The sequence below is a fragment of the Struthio camelus genome, chromosome 20 (genome assembly GCF_040807025.1).
Source record: "Struthio camelus isolate bStrCam1 chromosome 20, bStrCam1.hap1, whole genome shotgun sequence".
Taxonomy (NCBI): domain Eukaryota; kingdom Metazoa; phylum Chordata; class Aves; order Struthioniformes; family Struthionidae; genus Struthio; species Struthio camelus.
In genome coordinates this window covers 12750643-12771858 of record NC_090961.1, presented here as the reverse complement: position 1 = coordinate 12771858, position 21216 = coordinate 12750643, and the positions used below count along the sequence as shown (strand labels likewise).

Below are 21216 nucleotides of genomic sequence, written 5' to 3'. Positions count from 1 at the left end.
AGTGGATGTCCTGGTTTTCTTGCTTTTGCTTGCAAGATGCCTTGGGAGAAAAAGTAGACTGGAAGTGCTGGTAAAGGCTCCAGCCAACTGGTTCTTTTCCAGAGCTCTTTAACAGAGCTTATTATGGTGATAGCTATTGCTGCAGACTCTATGCACCTACACCCAGGGGTTCCCTGTGTCTTCCATTTTCCCTTCTTTCATTTTCTGATTTGCCTCCTACTTGACCCAGTTATGCCCACACATAAATTCCTTTAAACTTGGGAAAGAGTCAGATATGACCTTAAAAAGAAAGTGCTAAATTGAGACAAAGATCTGTCTAATTCAGGGACTAGCAATAGAGTCACCTTCTAGTTTTTAAGACTCCAACTCTAGTTTTTCTATTTGTTCCTCCTGTAGCAGTCATTCCCTACTCCTGTTCACTTTTGTACTTTCTCTGCATGTCTTCTAGATTTATGCCATCCAAAATGAGGTGGCCACTATCACATGTCCCATGAACCTTGCAGTAGACCAACTATGCGCAGATGTTTTCTGCTATGTTCTCAGTTACTTTCCTAATTATTTTTGAAGGAGGGCTATTATGCCTGAAAGCTTGTCAATTTTTTCTAGCTGTATCAGCTGGTCTAATAGAAAACATTATTGTCCTCTATGGACCTTGCCTCTCTTATACACTTAGAACATCATGACTGAAAAAAACATTAACACCAATTATTCCTAACATTGTCTTTGTCTTTTTGAGCAGCATGGAGCAGTGAGTAGGTGCATTCAGAGAACAAGTCAAGTAATGCTCAGATCTCTTTATGAGTACTAATTAATAGCTAACCTTCTCTTGTGGGTTTTCGCCACATGCATTATATTTCACTTTCAGACACTGCTGTTTACCTGCCAGTCACTTAAGAGATTTGTAAGGCTTTCTTTTGCATTAGTTCATGATCAGCTTTACCTTTTTCTATGCTGAATAATTTAGAATCGTCTTAATCAGATGATTTAGACATCTATTTGTCTTGACTGGGATGATTCTTTGTGAATATGCTGAACAAATGCAGATCCCTGCTCTCCGCTGTAGCTGAATATTTACTCCTTTTCCTTGTTTCCTCTCTTCTAACCAGTTAGTAACACAGAAGAGGACTGTCCCTGTTATCTCAGGATTATTTAAGGGCATTCTGTAACAGATCTTACAGGAAGTGTCTTAAAAATCCAAATAAAGTATTAATTCAATCACCTGTTTGTTGACTGCTCTAGAGGACTCAGATATTTGAGACATATAAATGTGATGTTGACTCTCCCCCAACAGAGCATATTAATTCTTGTGTCTATTCATCCTTTTATTGCAGTGTCTAAGGGATTTAGCCATTATGGTAGTAAGACTTACCGGTCAGCAGTTTCCCACACCACTTCAGAAGTCCTCTTTAAAAATCAGTGTCACTTTTATCATGCTCCGTATTCTAGCACTTAGAGAAGTTTTAAACAACAGTCTGTACACCTTGATTCATCCTTTCAATTCTTTAGAAACTTTTGAGTAGCTCTTACCTGGTCTTGATGCTTCATCAGTGGTAATTTTGTCAGTCTATCTCCAAGACTTCATCAACAGAGACGTCCACTTGAGACAGTTTTGTAGATTTGGCCTCCATTAGGCCAAAGGTCTGCTTTGGGAACATCTCTGATTCCTGCCATTGTGATTGCCAACCTCAGGAACGAAGGTAACATTTCTACCATGACTTTGACTTTTTCCTGGGCCCCTGCTATTGTTCAGTCCAGTTATGGCCCCATCAGTTCTCTGGGCTTTTTTGCTACTAATGTATTTATTATGTGATTTTATGCCCTTAGCAAGTTGCTCTAGAAAAATCCTTCTTTGACCTGTCTTATTCTGGCTTTATGTTTCACTTGCCAGCGTTCCTGGTTTTTTCATTTTTCTCATTCAGACAGGACTCCTAGCCTTTGGAAGGATGCCTGTTTACTTTTAACTGTTATATTCAGCCTACCACATGACTGTACTGGCACTCTTCTCTTAAAAAGGTTTCCAGTAGGTCATATATATTTATCTGAACTATTAATGTGAGGTCTTCAAGCAATTCACCCTGTCTGAATTCTTCTTTTCCAGTTGCTCATTCTTATTTTGCTTCAGCCAGCTGCACCATTTCTATATATTTTTCCCTTTAAAATGACTTAGTACTTAGTACTTAGTATAGGGTATGACTATAACTGCATGATGAGTGATAAATTGTCTTTCTACAGTTACCTCTTGAACCTATGTAGTCCTTAGGAATAAATCAGGAGTTATTTCTCTGTCTCACTTTACCAGCAAGCTGACATGTATAATAGCCCAGTCTTTGGTCTCCCTGTCATGCACTGATTCAGCCTCTCTTCACAGAAGGGACCCAAGCCCCCCACCATCCCTGTGTTTTCTGTATTGGTACCTCTCTGAGTTGATCGAGTACTCCGTGGGACATGTCAGAGTCCTGGTCATGTGACCAGGAATGAATGATCTACCTTGATGAATGTATCTACCTTATTGGAGATCCTTCTGCTGCACCACTCTCACAACGAGGAATTTTTTTCTTTAGATGCAAGTGGAGTTCCCTTTGCTGCAATTTGTACTCATTGCCTCTTTGGCTATACACTCCTGATAAGAGTCCAGCTCCCTCTGCTCTGTAACCCCTTTAGCTAGCAGAAGACTGAAGTTAGACCCCCTCCTTGTTTGCCTGCCTTTCTCCAGGAAGAACAAACTCAGCTCTCTCAGCCTTTCCTCCATGCTGAGTGCTCTGCGCTCTGCCCCGCGACCCTCTCTGATGAGCGCCCCAGTTTGCTCGCCTCTGCCTTGCACCGAGGATCCCCCGAACGGGTGCTCCAGACACCGCTTCTCAGCGGCTGAGCAGAGGGGAATAACCACCTCCGACAGCGCGCTGGCCGCGCTCCCACCAGGGACGCCCATGGCCGGGACCCCTGGCGGGCCCCGCGGGGCGGTGAGCCGGGCCCCGGTGCGCGGGGTGCGGCACCCCGGCGGGGCGGAGCGCGGCGGCGCGGCCGGGCGGGCTATAAGGGCGCGGGGCGGCGGGGCCGGGGGGGCGATGGGCAGCGGGCGGCGGCTCGGTGCGGCGCTGCTGGCGGCGGCGGCAGCGGGACTGGCGGCGGGGCCGGGGCTCTGGGCGCTGCCCGCTGCCGCGCTACTCTTCCTCCTTGTCCTCCTCCTCCTCGTCCTCCTCCTCCTGCTCGTGTGCGCCCGGCCGCTGGCGCTGCGGCGCGGCCCGGGGCAGGTGGGCTGCCTGCCGGCGCCCGGGCTGAGCCGCGCCCGCCGCCCCGGAGCCATCCCGCCTCCCTACCCCAACGGCTGGTACCGTCTGCTCGACTCCCCGCAGCTGCCCCGCGGCGCCGTCCGCAGCCTCGCCCTGCTCGGTGAGTGCCCCCGCGGGCGGGCTCCCCCGGCCCCGGCGGCGTCCCCCCCCGGGCTTCCCGCTGGGGCACCGAGGGCATCCCACACTGGCCTCCCCGCCGGGACATCCCTGCTCGGGCTCCCTGCTGGGGACTCGGCGGCGTCCCCGCTCGGGCCCCTTGCCGGGGTACCAGGGCGTCCCCGCTCGGGCCCCTTGCCGGGGTACCGGGGCATGTCAGCTCGATCTCCTTCCTGGGGTACCATGGCATCCTGGTCCAGGTTCTGCCAGGGTCTTCCCTGCCTGGACTTCCCCCTGAGGCATGGGGACATCACTGCCCAGATTGTCCGCTGGCATGCAGGGCATCTCACTGCCTGGGCTCCCTGTCTGGGTATCAGGGCATCACCGCTCAGGGTCCCCACCAGCGTACAGGACGTTTAGCTGCCTGAGCTCTCTTCCTGAGCATTATTGCTACCCGCATCCCCCCATGTTCTGGGGGATGGGGTGGGGGGGACTCAGGCTGCCTTCGGAGGGGTGCTGGGCTTGTGCAGGGTCCTGTAGTCTTGGCAATGGGTTTGGGCTTGTGTGCGTGCCTTCCTCCTCAGCAGGGATGTTTCTGGGTTAAAATCCCTCTGCTTCAGTGGCGACCCTTCACTACTAAGGAGTGCTGTTTTCTGGGTGTGTTTTCAAGAGCCTTCCTCTCCTAAGTTCTTTTCATATAATGGGAACAATTCATTTCAATATTTGTGTCCTGGAGAACCACCACCAGCTTGTCTGTTACACTAGGCCTTTCTTGGTTGTCTGCCCAAAGCCTGGTTTCTGGAGCCCATTTCTCAGAATCTGACTAAAATGTGCTTGTAAAAACACTTTTAGTCACAGAGTGACAATAGCACACTGGTGTCAGAAAGGCTGACCATTAAAGAAGACCGTTAAACAACCCATAGCCTCCAGGCTTGTGCATATCTAACTCACTTTGGATAGAGTGTCTGAGCATAGCCTGGAAATGAGAGCCTGCTCGAGAGGATGTGAGAGAGAGGAGATGAAAGAGGAAAACTCATTTGACCCTCTCTACGAAAGTCAACCTTTGAGACTAGAGACCTTCAAAAATATGCCATTGAGCATGCAGAAAAGCTTCATTCTCTCTTGGGATTGTAAATGTGGGGTGAATGCTGCTTTGATCTACATAGGCACCAAGCAGCACTGCTGTCCAGGCTCTTGCTATGGATGAAACTGCTCTGACTTACAGTGGAAGCTACAATTGCTCAGACCCCAGGCTGAAGCCATACTTTTGTAGGGTGAGCAGTGTGGCTCCTGTGCAGGAAAGACTTTGAGAGGATCCATCAAGTTGCTATCTCCCAAAGTCTGTGTTTCCAGCCAGAACTCCAGAACTGTATGGTAGCCTTGGGGATTTTTATGTGCCATGTGCTATTTCTGGCAAAAGTAGCAATTTCTTTTCCGCACTGGAAGTAGGTTTATTTCACAGGAAAACATCAGTGCCTGTACACAGCTGTGAGTGCCATGCTTACATTGCTGTCCTTTGTCATCAGTGTGGCTGTCTGGGAAAATATGGACAGAATCTGCCTCCCAAAGTCTAGTTGGCCCTCATTTCTCACTGAGTGAACCTTAAGTTACAGCAACCACTGTAGTAACCAGATTTCACAAGCTGATGGAATTGCATTTGTGCAAGCCTGAAGCTTAGTATGGAAGACAGGGTGCCCTGGGTTTTAACTGGATTGCTTTAGTAGTGCTAGTTCTCTTTGTCTCTCCTTTACGGTAGAAAAATACGAACAAGCCCAGGCTCAAAGCACTCACCTTCGAGTGTTTTCCTGCTGTGTTTGAAGAAAACATTGACTCCTTGGCAATGCTCAGCTTCCTTTGCTGGGGAGCAGCAGTGTCATTTTCAAATCAGACAGGATACACAATGCCCCAAGAGACAGTTTCTGGAGATTTTCAGTTAATTATTGTAGGTGGAGGGAAAAGGAGAGGAAAGCTCCAATCCTTAAAACAGCTGGTGGTTCAGAGATGCTGGCCAGCCTGATCACAGAAGCCCCCTGTTCTTCTTGGCTGGGTTTCTGCTGGCTGATTCAAAGTTTTGATTCTCTTCTCTGTGCATTAGCTCAGATACTCTACGGTCTTGACTAACACAACACATTGTGTTCCACTACTACAATGCACCTGCCAACCTCAGCAGGGAATATATGTGCTTAAAGAGCTGGGTCCTTGCTTGCCTGTCTGCAAACCTGGAACTCTCTGGAGATCAGAATGGCCATGAATCCTGGCACCTTGAAAGGAAGACGGTCAAGTGCTATTCTTTATAAGTAGTTTGCAGGTTAACAACACCATCAGCTATACTTTCCTTTTGTCATCTGGTCGTCTGGACTAGGGGGAAATGATCTTTGTGAAATATGTTGACATCATGATACGGGGTATGGTAGGTACTTAGCCAGTGGGGGAAAATGACCATGATCAGGTTGGCATGGAGTGTCAGTAGCTTGAGAAAGATATCTATTGTGCAAAGAGGGTGCTTTGATTGCATAGACTAGAACTTGCTAGTTTGTTGTAAGAATACAATTTTAAGTTCTCTTTCTTTAAAATAATTCTATCACTTTTTTTCTATAATCATTTCATTTTTCTGCGATTCTTATTTTTTGAAATAACCGGCATTTTAAATTCCTGGGGCCAGGAGAAAGGGATGGCCAGGGAGAACAGAAGGCCAAGAAAGTGGTGCTCACAGTCTAATGTGTGGAAAAGAAACCATGTGGGGTGTTTCTAAGCTTCAGCATCTTTGTAGAAGAGATGAGAGCACAGAACAAGTGCTGCTCTGCCAGGTGCAGCAGCCATATGAGCACAAATGGGTTGGTAAGAGGGGAAGCGGTGTTCAAACCACTCTGCAGACTGCGGCGTTTGCAGGCAGTGTTTTCCTCTTACAGCAGACAGCGGGTGCAGTCCTAAAACCACGTACAGCGCCCAGGGACAGGTGAGTGCACAGGGATGGGGCCTTTCCATAGCATGGCACAGCCTATTGTTTACAAAGTAACACATGAGGTGACCTAGGGGAATCTCAGGCTTCAGCACAAACAGTCATTAAGCAAGAATAGTGACTGCAATAAGTTCTTGCTTCCTAAGCTACTACACTGAGAGACCTCACTGAGCAGCCCTGATCTCAAATCAACACTTGTTGGCATTTGGGAACCTAGCCTCTATTGTATGTGTTTCTGTGGTCTGGCTGTACTTGAATTAAAAAGTTGTACTTGTACTTTCCTTATGCAATGCACCTGAGATCCTTGTCCTGTGAGCATCCAGATCCAGCACCTTTTCGGAGATGGCTCTATCTGCCTGCGTACCAGGGTTTCCTTTCATGCAAAGCAGTATGGGGGGTTGGAGGGAACAAAGGGAGGGGTGTGGGGTCCCGTCCTGTTGTGCCCTGGTATGGAAGGGGACACAGCTGGCCTGGGCACTCAGAAGCATATTGGGGTCTGTTCATACAGATGTGGCCACTGGGCAGGTCTAGGTTTGCTTTCAGGCCAGATCACCAATGAACAACCGCTCTCCTATCTAGGGCCTCTGCACGTCATGCATGCTAGCAGAGACTTCAGTACTGCAGCACTCGCAGGTGTGCAGCTGTCTCAAAACAGCTGCCAGTGCCAGGAAAATACCTGGCATGTATTCAGTCCCTCTAGGTAGAGTGTTTATTTAGCCAATACTGTGGTGTGCAATGCAGTGATAGCTAACTTGCACAGCTGGGCAAAGAGCAGTGCCATGAACAGACTCACGGCTATTGTGCAAGTACTCTCTGTCTCTCCATAAGTCAAAGCAAACTCTTTAATAGTTTCTTGCTCAGCTAACACCATGCTACCCTGGGGGCGGGGATGAAGAGCGAGAGAGATCCCAGAACTGAACACTGACAGCAAATCTCATATTGCTTCAGCAAGCACAAGGAATCGGGTCCAGCTATAGAGAAAAGACAGGCTGAGTGCCAGAGCAGTACAGTCCAGCCCAGCCATGTCAGCTCCAGCTCTCTCCTTTCATTCCCTGCCTGGAGCAGAACAGTCAGGTGCTTCCTTTTGCTTAACTAGAAAACTTCCGTTTGCTGCAAAGTTGTCAGTGTTTTGGCTTATGGTCTTTGGTTGTCTCTCCCTGAGGAATGGGATACTCCGCCAAGTTGCAATGCAGATGGCTCTTGGAGTTCAAAAGCACACCTTGGCACAGATAAGAGGGTACTCCTTTCAGCTAATGTTATTAAAACTCTCCAAAATGTGTAAGCCCATACTCTCTCCTCTAGATGCCCTTCACCAAATGTGGCCCCCGACAGAAGCCTCACTTCTCGAGTGAAGGTATGGGAATGGGCTTCTCTTTAAGTGCAGCTATTGCTTCACCTGGCTGTGCTGTGCTCTGTGTGGAGCCCTTCTTTAGCAGAGGAACACTGTTGAACTTTAAACATGTGTGGCGACACCTATTACCCCACAGCTGAAACAGGCTCCAAGAGCTCACACACTAGGGCTGAGGGTTAGGGCGTGAGGTTTTAGAGGCGAGTGGGCAAAATTGTGCTCCTCACTGCATGGAGAAAAGAAATGGCCTCAGCAGAGGTGAGTTTCTCCAGCAGCCTCCTTGGGAAGCCACCTTGACTACCCACCTCTGCGGCCTGCCAACATGCTGCAGGGAGCGGTGGAAACATCTGGCGTGAAGGGCCCATGGCCTGACTGGTCACTGCGATGGGATGTGTTTTAAATGAGTACCGTGAGTCAAAGGCCACCAAACCTAAAGCGTTTGCTGTAGCATCTGCCACATGCCAACGGGGACTCTCTTTGCAGTCAGCAAATACCTCCTGCCTCCAATTGCCAGGAAAGGACTTTCTATCTGGGAATGTCTCCCCAGACCCTGTACAGTGTCTTTCTTACACCCTCAACTCTGGGCACTAGCAGCCTGGCTCTGGCAGCAGCCTGGTGCCATCTCGTGGCTGAATAACTTATCTGGAATAACCCTATTTCCGTCCTGCAGCTGCTCTTCCTCTAGAAACCTCCAGTAATAATTTTTAAACATCGTATTTTCCCTCCGGATACTTCTGGATATCTTTACACAGGCAGATGTTTGTTAAAATAGCCTGTTGGTCTGCTGTCTGCTGACTGCACAGTCTTTTTGCAAACTGTGATACTAGGACGGAGCTGGGTTCAGCTCTGCTGATGATCCAAGGCAGTCCAGCCAGGGAAATCTGACAGAACTGGAACTACTGAAACTAAAAAATATGTATATTACTTCTTTGTCTGAGAACCTTTGCATGGTCCTCCTGTTACCTGTCTCTGCTGCCCGTTCGGAAGGGTGTGAGCAATATGCGTCTTACCTGACTGCCTCATATGGGGATGTTGTTTTCACTGATGACCTTATAACCTCATATTTCTGCCTTGACATTCAGGAGAACAGCTTGCTGCATTTCGCACCCAGGATGGACAGGCGTATGTGGTCGACGCTTACTGCCCTCACCTCGGTGCTAACCTTGCTATGGGTGGTCGTGTCATGGGCAATTGCATTGAATGTCCATTTCATGGATGGCAGTTTCGAGGCAAAGACGGAAAATGCACCAGCATCCCATATGCTGAAAAAGGTGAACCCTCCCCAGACCTGCAGAATGCATCCACAGTAATGGCTGCCCAGTGTGTCCTTACACTCTGCGAAGGAAATGTAGTCTTTATAGTAACTCACCCCCCATACTGTTCCCCTATTTCGTGCAATGCCCTAATTTTACTCTTGAGTTGTCTGTGTCCTTGTACTTTCTAGTGCACTTTCATACGTTAGAGGATAACTGGGACTTTAATCTGGTTAAATGACTACCTTTTTCAATGTTGATAGCCTTGCAATTCCTGTATTTAGCAAGTAGTATATCAGCAAAGGAACATTTCTAACTCTGAATTATGCATTTCACTGCAAGCCATGAAAAAAAAAGCATCTGAGTGATGGATCCTGAGGAACTGCTGGGTTTCAGAATTTATTCTCTACTCTGCAGTAATAGTCCATACCATGTCAGTGCTTGAATCTGTCACTGTAACATGACAGCGCAATCTCTAAATGGCAATTTTTTTCTCCTTTTTAGGTTTAAAGAGGTCTTTCAGTTAGAATCTAGGAAAGCTCTTCAAACACACCTACCTTTTGAATGCACTCTGCATTGTGTAGGAAGAATATCTTACATAAAGTCCACATGTAACAATCACTTTATCTGGTTTCCTTAATTAATTTAAAGCACTAATTTTAAGTGCAACTGAAATCAGCAAGCAGATTTAAAATACCTTGAATTCTGCTTTGGCTTATGTTTCTTACATATTTTCCTAAAGAAGTTCAACTTTCCCTGATTAAGATAGCAATGGAAATATCAATTAGCAGCAAAACTCAGTCTTTCAACCAAACAGACCATTTTTCTCAAAGTAGAAGAAACGTTTTATCCATATGTGATAATATAAACAATTTACAGATCTCACCAAGCAATAATGCCTATTTTTTGTTTTATCAAAAAAAAGATTAACACCGTATTTTTTCTGTTCATATTTACCCAGGAGCTGCATTTGAATGAAAATTTGATTCCAAGTAATGAGCAAAGAGTGTTTCATTATAAAAGGACAAAGAATATTTCAGTCAAATGCCTGCCAAAATGCATTGTTCCACTTGACATTTCTTTATTAAATGGCATGGTTATCTGCTGTTACTAGAAGTGCAAAACTGCAAACAGCTGCCCTGCTCCACTTTCAGTGCAAATGGGTCAGGTTGATTTAAGCAGATTAAAAAGCCATCTGTGTTCATGCAGGTCACTTTGAGAGACAGGTATGTTGGAGCACTTGGATGGGCAGCGCTGCTGCCAGGCCTGAGGGCAGCCCAGGGCACCAGGGTTAGCTGCACCCATTCCTCAGGCATGGCAGGGTACAGAAAGGGGCAGTGTCCACAGCCCAAAATGCTGAGGGTGCCCAGGGCCAGCAGAGGCAGCACCAGGCTTTCAGGAGGCCTCCAGCCAGGTAGGAGAGTCACAGAGCCTAATTTGGCACTAGACGTTGGCATGGGGGCAAATGAAGACCCCCCTTAAAAGTGATGCATATCCCACCTCCCCCACTGCCCCATCATGATCACCAGATTTTCAATTAGAAATAGTAACAACGATGTTTTCCTCCTGCCTCCTTTGGCATTCACGGATTGAAAAAGAAACATAAGATCTCCCATTATTTCACCTCCCAACTGATTTTATAATGCTGAACAATAAGGAAGCACGAGTCTCTCTGCACTTGCTTGCAAATTGAAAAAAAAAAAAAAAAAAAGAGTTAATTAAGGCAAAGGATTTCCATCCATTAAGAAGCTAAATGTTCTGACACTTTGGTAAATGTAAATACAAAAATACATTTCATCATCGGAAAAAATGTAGATATATTCTTAAAGCAACAGATGATGCTATAATATTGTAACAGAGAATGACTTGAACTCAGGAGTTAAAGACAGCTTTTACGCTCAGTATGCCTATAACTAAAAACATCACCTTTTAACTTACTGAAGCTTGAGGAGGGTTCATTGATGCAGCACGAATTTGCTAATTTGAATGGTTTTAAGAGTAGTAGAAGTAGCCTATAGAGTAAATAGCCATACTTTCAGCTTATTCCGTAAAAGACTTATGCAAAATACTAAGCTGAAATAAAACAAATGCAAGTAAACAATCTCCTAGGAGCCTCAGGATCCTATGCTGAGGATCAGTATACTGAAAATCTACTAACGTGCCTAGAAAGCCTGTGTCACATTAATATCACCCTTACAGATGAGTTCTTAGCTGTAATTCAGGACAAGGTGATGTTTAAACAACGTCAGCCTTGGAAACACCTCTTTTAACTAATGGCTTGCTTTCTTCTACAGTGCCAGACTTTGCAAAGGTTCGGACCTGGCCCTCCTGCGAAGTGAACGGGATGCTGCTGATCTGGTACCACTGTGACGGAGTCAATCCGTCATGGGCTGTGCCCGAGCAGCGGGAGATCACCATGAAAGAGTGGGTGTTTCGTGGGCAAACAGAGCATTTCATCAAGGCACACATCCAGGTAAAGGAGTTTGGAAGGGTCTGATCCCTTCATGAGAAATCATGTGCTAAGGAAGCTGCAAGAGGGCTCAACTACAACTCATGAGCCTGCGGTTTAGGATAACTTGCACCTCTTGCCCTTTCCTTCTTAAAAATATCTTCCATGGTTAAGCAGAGAGGAGTTGGCAGCACCGTGTAGAGGTGTGGCCATGTCCATTACTGGTGTCCTCTCGTGTAGCCCAATTCAGGTACAACTCTACCGATTAACGGGGCTCTGGCTCTCTGCCCAGTGCCACCAGGCAGACCCAATGCTGCCAGCAGAGTTTAGAGCTAGAATTATATCAGTGTGATATATACAGACAATACAGCATATGTTCTCCAAACGCAGAACATGTACTTCTGGAATAAAGAACAGATGTACTGTGTATTTCAAGTGAATCTGTTAATTTACTTTGACTTAAAAGCGATTTAATTTTTAAAAAAGATTCTGTAAGAATTGCAGTACTTAGTGGCAGGAGGCTTTTCAACTGAATGATCACAGGAATGGAAGATCGTGGTTATTCTGCTGTTAATCTGCTGTTTATAACCATCATCATATGCTGGCCAATGTGTCAAGTAGAGCTGCCCTTCTTTAAGATGTCTGTTGCTTCTATTGGCTCTCAGTGAAAATGAGTCTGGAAATGTTTTTTGCTGCACCTGCTCTACTTACTAAACCATTATAAAGGTGGGCGGATTAGAAAGAAATGAAGGTGCAAGTGACATAGGAGATACAGGTTTAGGAATGAGCAGAGGGAGTGTGAGAAGTAGGGAGAACAGGGGACACTGATGGGATAGTAAAAATTATTTCATGTCTGCTTTTCAGTGCAAACCATGTGCACACCATGGCTTCTATTCTGGGGCCATTCTGGGCTATGTGTCAAGACGGTAAAAGATTGGCATATTTGATAATAAAAGCAGTTAAAACTTTTTAAAAAGAAGTGGCATAATGGGGGCAGGCTGGTGTGGTTGAAAGGTTCAAACTGGTTTAAAAATATGTGAATTCCAATCCAGGAGCACAATCACAAAAATGCTTTATTCTTTACAACACTGTTGCTGCAGGGCCAGATACAAAGACTCATTTTAAGTACCTTACTCCTATGGTTGCAAATGTTAACGTGGTTAGATTTCTTTGAGCTTAAAATCAACCCTGAATTTTCTGAGTGACACATTTAAACTATTCCCATACACTAGTTAAAAACTGATCCCAAGTCAGGGTGTGCTAAGAGACCCCTTCCTTCCTCCACTTGTCCGCCTCATTCTCTTGCTATGTTTTATACCTGAGAGCGTCTCTGCTGTGGTTAGAACAATATGCCCTGATCCGTATTGTAATAACACTCTGTCTGATGTTATTGCAATACCATTATTAAATATATCTGAAAATATAGGTGGCTTGTATCCAAGCCCGCTATCAGACAACTGCACGTTGTTTCCCAATGGCAGGAAATCCCTGAGAATGCAGCTGACGCAGCCCATCTGACTTTTCTCCATGGACCAGCTATTCTGAGTGGAACTGATCTGAGATATACCAAGTCCAAGCTGTGGGATTTTATGAAGCATGTCTGGAAGGTAATAGACTTACTACGACTCCCCTTTTAGCCTATTAGCTGGAAGTCTTCCGAGTCAGGTCCCCTTTCTGCTTCAAAACTTAATCCTTGAGTCCTGCCTCATCGCCTCTGTCACATCCCCTAGTTTTCAGAATAAGCCTCTTTTTCCTCTCTGTGAGACTTTGAGGCCCGCTTTCATTTGTGCTTATCTCTAGATGGTCTTCACAGCCAGCTGCTTTTACCACTGTCTTGGTGTTACCTCCTTTGGGATCAAGGTCACCCTGCCTTAGTTTGGACTCCTGTTTTCTTGGGTCTTGGGACTGAGTCATTTCTCTCTCTCTTCAGGCTGAATGGCAGCCCGAGCCAGAGCCCAACAAGCACTGCTCCCAGTTGCTGCTTAAACACAGTGCAACTGTGTTTGGGAAACACTTCTCCTTGCTGGATTTGACTGTTTCAGCCAGACAGGTATGCAACATACGCTGTCAAACACCTTGCATAGATACCAGGAAAAGCAGATGGTTCAGTGATCCATAGACAGGGGTGCCTGGCCTCAGCTGCCATTTAATCTCTATTGGTAGCTTTTAATTACCTGTCACCATGTTTCATATTTGTAAAAAGATTCATTGCTGCTTTGGCATATCAGGCTCATGGAGACTGTGTCACAAGAGCACAGCCAGGGCTGGAACCGCTGCAGCTGCAGGTACGAGGCAGAGCTAGTCGGTGGCACCTTGTGTCTTCTGCCTCTTGTACCAGCCTTGGCTGGCCCCCTCATTTCAAATAGTGAGGATTCCTACTTTTAACAGTCTTTTTGGCTGGTCAAACATGGTCAGTCCTCAGTGTCAAAAGCAGAGAGGTAACTTATGAAGAGGTCAAGGGCAGGACATAGTTCTAATCATGTATTCCTCTGTGTTGAGCACAAGCTGCATGACTGGAATTTTGGGAATTCCCGTATCATGTGTAACCCAGGAGATCAGACTACATTGTTGCTGTGTTCCTTTCTGATCTTGCCTAGGAACCCTCCACACTAAAAGCTCTAACCAGGGGGGTCCTGCAGTTCGTCTTGGAGAAACTTTTCCGGAGTCTCCTGTTGGATTGCTGAGAAGTTTAGCGCGCACTCTAAGCTTGTGTGACAACGTCAGTGGGTGGAGGCTTGGGCAGTGTGGCAAGAGCCTCATGCTAATGCCTCGCTCTGCAGGGTTTGCTCTGGGAAAGTGTCCTGTTCCAGTCCTAGCTAGAGCAGGCAATGGCTGCATAAATGGGATGCACTGGGCAGGATAGAGATGCTCACCCACTGCCCTTCTGTGCCACAGCTGTGTTCAGGCTTTGAGGAGTAGAGAAAAGGCTCTAGGAGGTACTCCTGTTGCCACCTTGCTTAGATGACCCCCACCTAAGCAAGAATTTGATGAGGCAGATACTCAGTCTTTCTGTGTAGCCCATATCCTGACATCTTAAGCAGGTTTCAAGTTGCAGGAGTTGCTGAACCAGAAATCTGGACCATTGGAGAATATTCCCTAAGGGTGCTGTCATTCGGCAGGTTGGGCCAGGACTGGTTTTCCTGATCTTTGAGCATGCTTTCCTGGGCCATGGGATCATTTTGCAGACTGTGACTCCCATGGAGCCTCTCCTGCAGAACGTTGTCCACAAAATCTACTACCAGAAGAACATGCCAGCCATAATCCCCAAGTTCATCCTGAAAGCAGAGTGCATACAGGTAAGGTTTCTGAAGAAGACTAGCCAAAGATGGGCCTCTGGAGCTCAGCATATAGGAGTCACTGAGGAGGAAGAGCAGCTGCCTATCTGGGCTTAGATATATGCCTAAGCAAAGAGCTGTGGGATAGATCCTTTCAGTGCTCAGCATGATCTCCGAGTTTTAGTAGCCCGAAGAATCAAACTGGAGTTCTTTGAAGCTGTTTCCCATGTAAAGAGGGTCCCTGCGGTGTCTTATCTGTTAAAGAAGATGGCAGAGAGAGGTGCTATCCCACTCCTGTGCACAGGCAACTGAAGCACAAGGCTGAAGCAACTTCTCCCAAACTGCAGGAAGTCTTTGCAGAACTAATAATTGAATCTAGATTTCCTCCATCCCAGGCTAGTACTTTTAAGGACAGCCTCTCCCCTTTGGTAAGGATTATGCCAAGAAATCCTCCTACTGTTAAACTGTCATGAGCTTTGGCAACTCCTGCCCCTCCAAAAGAGCTTTTCTAGGTCCTTACCACAGAGAATCACAGAATTGGTGGAAGGACCTTCTGGAGGTCTCCAGCCAAGTATCCCAATTGGAGCAGGACTATTGCCAAGGTTAGGTCAGACATGTGCTTGTTTAGCTTCAGTTAAGAGCCTTGAAAACCCTGTATTTTGGAGAATGCCTCCCATCTCTCTGGGTGACCTGTTCCATTATTGCCCTACCCACCTTGTTAATTTTTTTTTATTTTCCTATTGCCCATCTTGAACCTCTGCAGTCTGTGGCTGTTACTCCTTGTTATAACACCTGGCACTACCAAGAGGAATCTGACTTCGTCATCCTTGTAACTCCCTTTCAAGTAGCTGTAGGCTGCTATCAGAATAGTTCATGAAATGCCCTTCTGATGTCACTGTTAAAGCTTGGAAACTTTTTGGTCTGGCCGGTGAGAGTTTCACTGGCACTAAAAATAAAAATGAAACTTAGCTTTGCTAGCTCATATTCTATAAATACTGGCTTAATACTTTGCATTCTTACTAAGGTGAATGATCAGCACTCATTTCTGCAGAGATTCCACAAAGGAAAACTCCATAAACCTTATAACATGGTTCTGAGTAGACTTCAAGACGTGGCTGTTTAATTTATAAACTCCTGGTTAGCTTTCACAAGAGCGTACCAGTGGAGATATACTGCCTAACAATTCAAAATCTCAGGTGGAGCAGCTTCCAACTTCACAACCATTTCTTTTGCAGTATTATCTATGATGTAGACACTGTCCAAGCTGGAAATGGCTTCTCCTTTGGAGCTTGAGGGGGCAAATATGTCTGCTACGCGCAGATAGAGAGCCGTAGTGTTATCAGTTAGCAATAATATAAACAGTCCTACACTGGTCATTTGGGAGAAATGTTAAAAATCTAGTGTGCAGGTAGCATCCACATGTTAGTTCACCTTCCTCACCTGAATGTGACCTTCCTTCTTTCCTGTAGTTTGAACGCGATATAACCATTTGGAATAACAAGCAGTATCTCCCTAAGCCCCTCCTCGTAAAAGAAGACTCCACCATCCAAAAGCACAGACGCTGGTACGCTCAATTCTACAGCGAGAAAAGCATGAAGTTCACGGTGCAGGAGGGCCTGGACTGGTGAGGCCCTTGCTCCCTCTGCTGAAGGTGGCCAAAAGCTGTCAGGTGGCTCCTGCCCACCTGGGCTGGAGGGCAGCAGTGTTGGGCAGGCCTGATTAATATAATAAATTCAGGCACCAGCATAGGGAGGAGAGCTTGAGCCCTGGAGGTCCCCTCCGTGCTCAGGTCATCAAAGCTCAAAGGGTGCTTGCTTTTATATCATCTGCACTGTAGTGTGTGAATCGAGTGTGAACATAAGATAGACAGACCTCCCTCTAAAATGTCCCTATCTCTCACTGCTGCCATCCCTTCAAGTAATCATATGAAATTCTTTTCACATGGCCTTCTCTTACCTGAAGCTTCCCTTCCTAGCAAGGCCTGCTGTTGCTTCTGCACCATCACCTTGGCTGGGGCAGGGTTCCGCTCTCTAGAGAAGCCTTGGCCAGTCTCTACACGGCAGTCAGAGGTGTGACTGTAAGGCCTGCAGACGTATGCCTTCTTCCTTCTCTCCGGCAGCAGTCAGGGGTTTTAATTGCCTGCCATGCAAGGAAGACATGCCCTTACCATACCCATGGGCTTCCTAGGGCCTACTGAGCTCTGCATGAATGAATTCCTCATGCAGCTATTACACCTAGCTGGGAAGTAGGGAGACTATGCCAATGATAAAACAAGACCAAGTCTCTTAGAGAAGTTTTGTGAGTCATGGATGTGAATAAGATCCTGCTTTAATATAACCTGGATTCCAGCAATACCATGGGTATGCAGTTGGTTGTAAAAATTTGTGTCTCATGGTAAGACCACTGGTATCACTTACTGTTGCTGCGATCAAAAATTAAGTTAATGCATGACAACTAGGCTGCAAATCTGGCTAAAACTGTTCTAGATTCTCTTGTGCTTTGTGCGTAAGTGCTCTGTATTGAAGGGTGAAATTCTGCCCTGTTGCACAGCCTTAAAGAAACCTGAATTCTCTATGGAAAGAGTCTGCCTTGTATTTGCAAGACTCAGACTGTCTCAAAGTTACTTTATGCCAAGAGCTAGAAAAACTGAATGCTCAAATCAAGGAGTTTTCCAAATAGGCTTGTTGCTGCTGCTGTTGTGCACACGGTGCCGATGGGGCAGGACAGTGCTTGCTTGTGCCTTGTGAATTTTGCACGTTACTGAGGCTTCTGTTTCCTTGCTCAACATTAACCCATAAAGCAGGAGCCAGCATGAGGAACATGCCACTGCAGACCTCTGCCAGTGCACCGTCCTTCTCAAACCCTTGCAGCACCCTGGATAACTGTGCCAAGCCTCCTCCTGATAGTCATGCTTTTGCCTTTCACCTCAGGCTTTTGCACTGTTAATATTTCACTATTAAAGTCTTTTTAAAACTGAACTCATGCTTGTAGTTTATTGTTCTTCACTGCTTTTTGGCATGAACCTAAGGGAGTGTCTGTACTTGGACAAATTTTATGTGGGTTGATACAAAGACCACGTGTAGAAATGTCCCAGGGGAGGGGCGGGCGGGTTCCCTGCATGGGAGAAGTGAGTCTATAGCCTACCCGTGTTGTCCTTCTTTAGGAGTCACAGGGAATCCCAAGCAAGGGACATTAGGCAGCTTGGACAAGGAGCACTACCTGGCCCACATCCTGAGCTGCTCAGTGACCCGAGGGCACCAACAAGCCTTAATGGCCCTGCTCAACCTCACTAGGGACCCCCACACTCCTGTCCAGGGCTCAGGACCCCATTTCAGCCAGGGCCATCAGTCCCTGCCGCAATGATGCCATAGCGATGCCGGTCTCCAGCTCCACCATGGCCCCACCAATCCCAACCTAGACCTGTGGGCCGACCACCTGGTCTGTCCTTGGCCCACCCCCATCCCCACAGCCCTGCCCAACCTCGGCTCGTCCCGGTCCTCATAGCCCTGCCTAGCCATTGCAAGCTGTGTCTGACCCCGGTTACTCTCATCAGACCTGGTCCTGACCTGTGACTTGACATCCTGGCTTGACCTTGGACCTGCCTTACCCACACAAACCCGCCTGATGATCTGGACTCTTGGACCTGACCATGATCTCAGTCTGCCCTGCACATCCCACATCAGGTGGTGGTACAGGCCCTGGACAGTGAGGGCCCTGCCCTGCTGGTTGAGTTATCCACTCAGCTCCCATCCCTTATGGAGCAACTGGCCCATGATGCACCCTGACAGAGTTGGACGAAGGTAGATGTAGAAGGAGCAAGAGGCAGAAACTGCAGTTATCAGGACAGAGACGTTACAGTACATGGATTGGGCAAGATGTATTGCTCACGTGCACGTTTGCTAGGGCACAACGTCAACACTCACACACACTCAAGTTCAGAGGCTTTACTTGCACAGCCCACATATCTCTTTCCCTTGTGCAACGCACCTGGGCTGGGCTCCCCATCCCTCACTATACTCCCACATGGAGGATCCCAGGATGAACAGAACTCCAAGGAAGACAAATTGTGGTTGATCAGTTTAGAGCTGGTGAATTAAATAAGCTTTGCTAGATTCATCAGTCCCTCTGAAATTAAAGGAAACTATAGTTTACCTCCAGCAAAAAACTGAATCCTGAGTTAACACTTCCTTTGCTACTAAAACCAAAATGTTTTTTTCTCATTTAGGCAAAAACTAGAATTGAGAAATACAACAAGGTTAGCTTAAGCCTATTATGCTCCCCTTGCAATCTTATTCATTCTTTTAAGAGGGCCTACCAAACAGGACAATTCAGTGCCAGGAGACACTGGCCTGCCAAAGAGGACTCTCCTCCAGTCTTGTATGCTTTTTAGCTATATATTATCCTCTTCACATATTTAGATTCCCAAACAAACTGTAACCCACATCTGCTTAGAATGTGGGGGCATCTAACCTTACTGTTTACTGAAATCACACATTTATACAAAATCTGCTGCAAAACTGCATCCATTCTTAATATTACATTCTGATAGTTCTATTATTGTGGCTCATCCTCACATTTGACTGACTAAGATAATTCTACCCAATTACCAGAACTATTTTCATATAATGTCTTTGGGTTCTGTTTTTTCCCAGCCAACAAATTCACTGCAGACTTCCTAGCTAACTTTCAAGTAAAGATTTACTTTCATTTACTTTCATTTACTTTCATGTTTTGGCAACACCACAGTGTTTGCTGGCGTGGAGTGACTTCCTGATGGCTTCCAGGAGGTAGTTTCCGAATAAGGTCCTTAATGGTGCCAAGCTGCCGGGCTGATCCCCCTTCACTACCCTCTCTTTGGACCCTCCAAGACACCTTGCCACGGGTCAAGACTAACCTAGTCTCAAAGCAAAGACTTCTGTGCCTTGTGATATCTTGGCATGACAAATAGTTATTAATGACCTTGTCTTGTAGAAAGAGAAGTGAGTCTGCTCGTGCCTGCTGAGTGCCTGCTTGTTTCTTTTCTCCCAGGGCGAAAGTAAGCTGGCAGATGAATCTGCTGATACAAGGGAAAACCTCCGGCTATGCTGAACAGGAATATGGCATGTGTCAGTTAGACTATTTTGCCCGGTATCAGCCTACACTGTTTTTGCAGCATAAAATTCAGCTGGACTGAACCTGTCCTGGTGGCGTGAATACAGATACCACATTACAACAAGCCAAACAACCACCCATCCAGCTGGCCAGAGACTCTTGGTTGACAGAGCACTTCCTGCTATATATAAATATCTCACTGGTGAGAGAGGAGCGCATTTGCTGCGCTGGCAGATAAGCTTGAGACAGAGGATGCTCTAGAAACTGTTCTAGTGAATGCTGCATGTTCAAGGGATGCAGGGAGAAGCCCACGGCTGATGAAGTCCATCAGAGAGACTGCTGCTGCCCTGTGGGATTTAATAATAGGTATTTTCTCTCTTCAGACCGAGACGCTCAGTAGCGAGTGAGGTCCCACACATGTACTTGGAAAATAGAAAACCCCACACACTTCTTTTTTTCCTAAAGGTTGTTTTATTGTAAAACCATAAATACAACACTGACATGAAAATCCTCAAGCAACGGATGCTTTCTTACAGTTACAGTTTGTCTTCTGCCTTGGCATCAACTCTGAAAAGAATGTTGCAGAAACATGTCTCTAAGATACCTCTCCAAATAACTGAACTCTGGCCTGGAGCTCTCAGCTAGTTTGGAACCTAAGTGGAATTATTCCTTCTCTCTTGCGGAATATTTCCATTCAGACAGCAACAGACTTGTAAAAACAGCAACATTTAAACACCTTGATTTTTTTTTTTTAATAATCCTTTTCATTTGACGTCAGTCTAAGTTTCAAACAGCACTGAATTTATTTAGCTGTAAAAAACGAAACAAAACAAAAAAAAATCCTAAAAAGAAAAAATCAGAAGAACTTGAGTTGGCCTCAAGCGTTCATATATCACAATGAAAATCAGCAACTCAACCCCGTGCAATATTGCTCTCTATTGAGTCATTCGATCCACACCAACAATACATGAGACTTCAAACAGGTTTTGTTTTGTTTATTAACACAGCAAGTGTGACATTAGATAACCTTTTAAATACAGTACATGGTATAGTGCGGGGCCAGCTGCCCGCACATTTCCCCATTATGAAGACAAAGCCAGCGGTGGCGGTTTATAAAAATATTGTGTTGCTACAAAAGTATAAATTAATGCTACCGGTATTAAGAAATATTAAACACATAAAACTTATAAGGATTAAGAAAAATATTCATTAATACCTGTAGAAAACTCTGGCCTAAAAAAGATATTTTTTGTATATTTTTTGTATATTTTTTTGTATTTTTTAAGATGACATGAGATTCTTGCACTCGCAGGTAGAGACACACGCAGGTGCATCTGTGGTATTGCCTAGAACATCTGCATCTACAGAAAGGAAGGAAACGCACAAAAGTTACTGAGGGAGGGGAGGGTGAGGAGGGAAAGGAGAACATTGTTTTCTCGATGAAACAACAAGAAT

At 46.0% G+C, this 21216-nt stretch overlaps 1 protein-coding gene across 1 annotated transcript; it reads left to right on the top strand.

Moving 5' to 3' along the window:
• The first annotated feature begins 3065 nt into the window (after positions 1 to 3065).
• Positions 3066 to 17639, top strand: LOC104139811 (cholesterol 7-desaturase nvd). Its single transcript, XM_068915357.1, has 7 exons — positions 3066 to 3390; positions 8776 to 8964; positions 11241 to 11419; positions 12877 to 13002; positions 13326 to 13445; positions 14515 to 14691; positions 16140 to 17639. Exons 1-7 carry the CDS (start codon positions 3066 to 3068, stop codon positions 16296 to 16298), a joined length of 1275 nt encoding a protein of 424 aa, XP_068771458.1. The 3' UTR covers positions 16299 to 17639.
• Positions 17640 to 21216: the final 3577 nt, after the last annotated feature.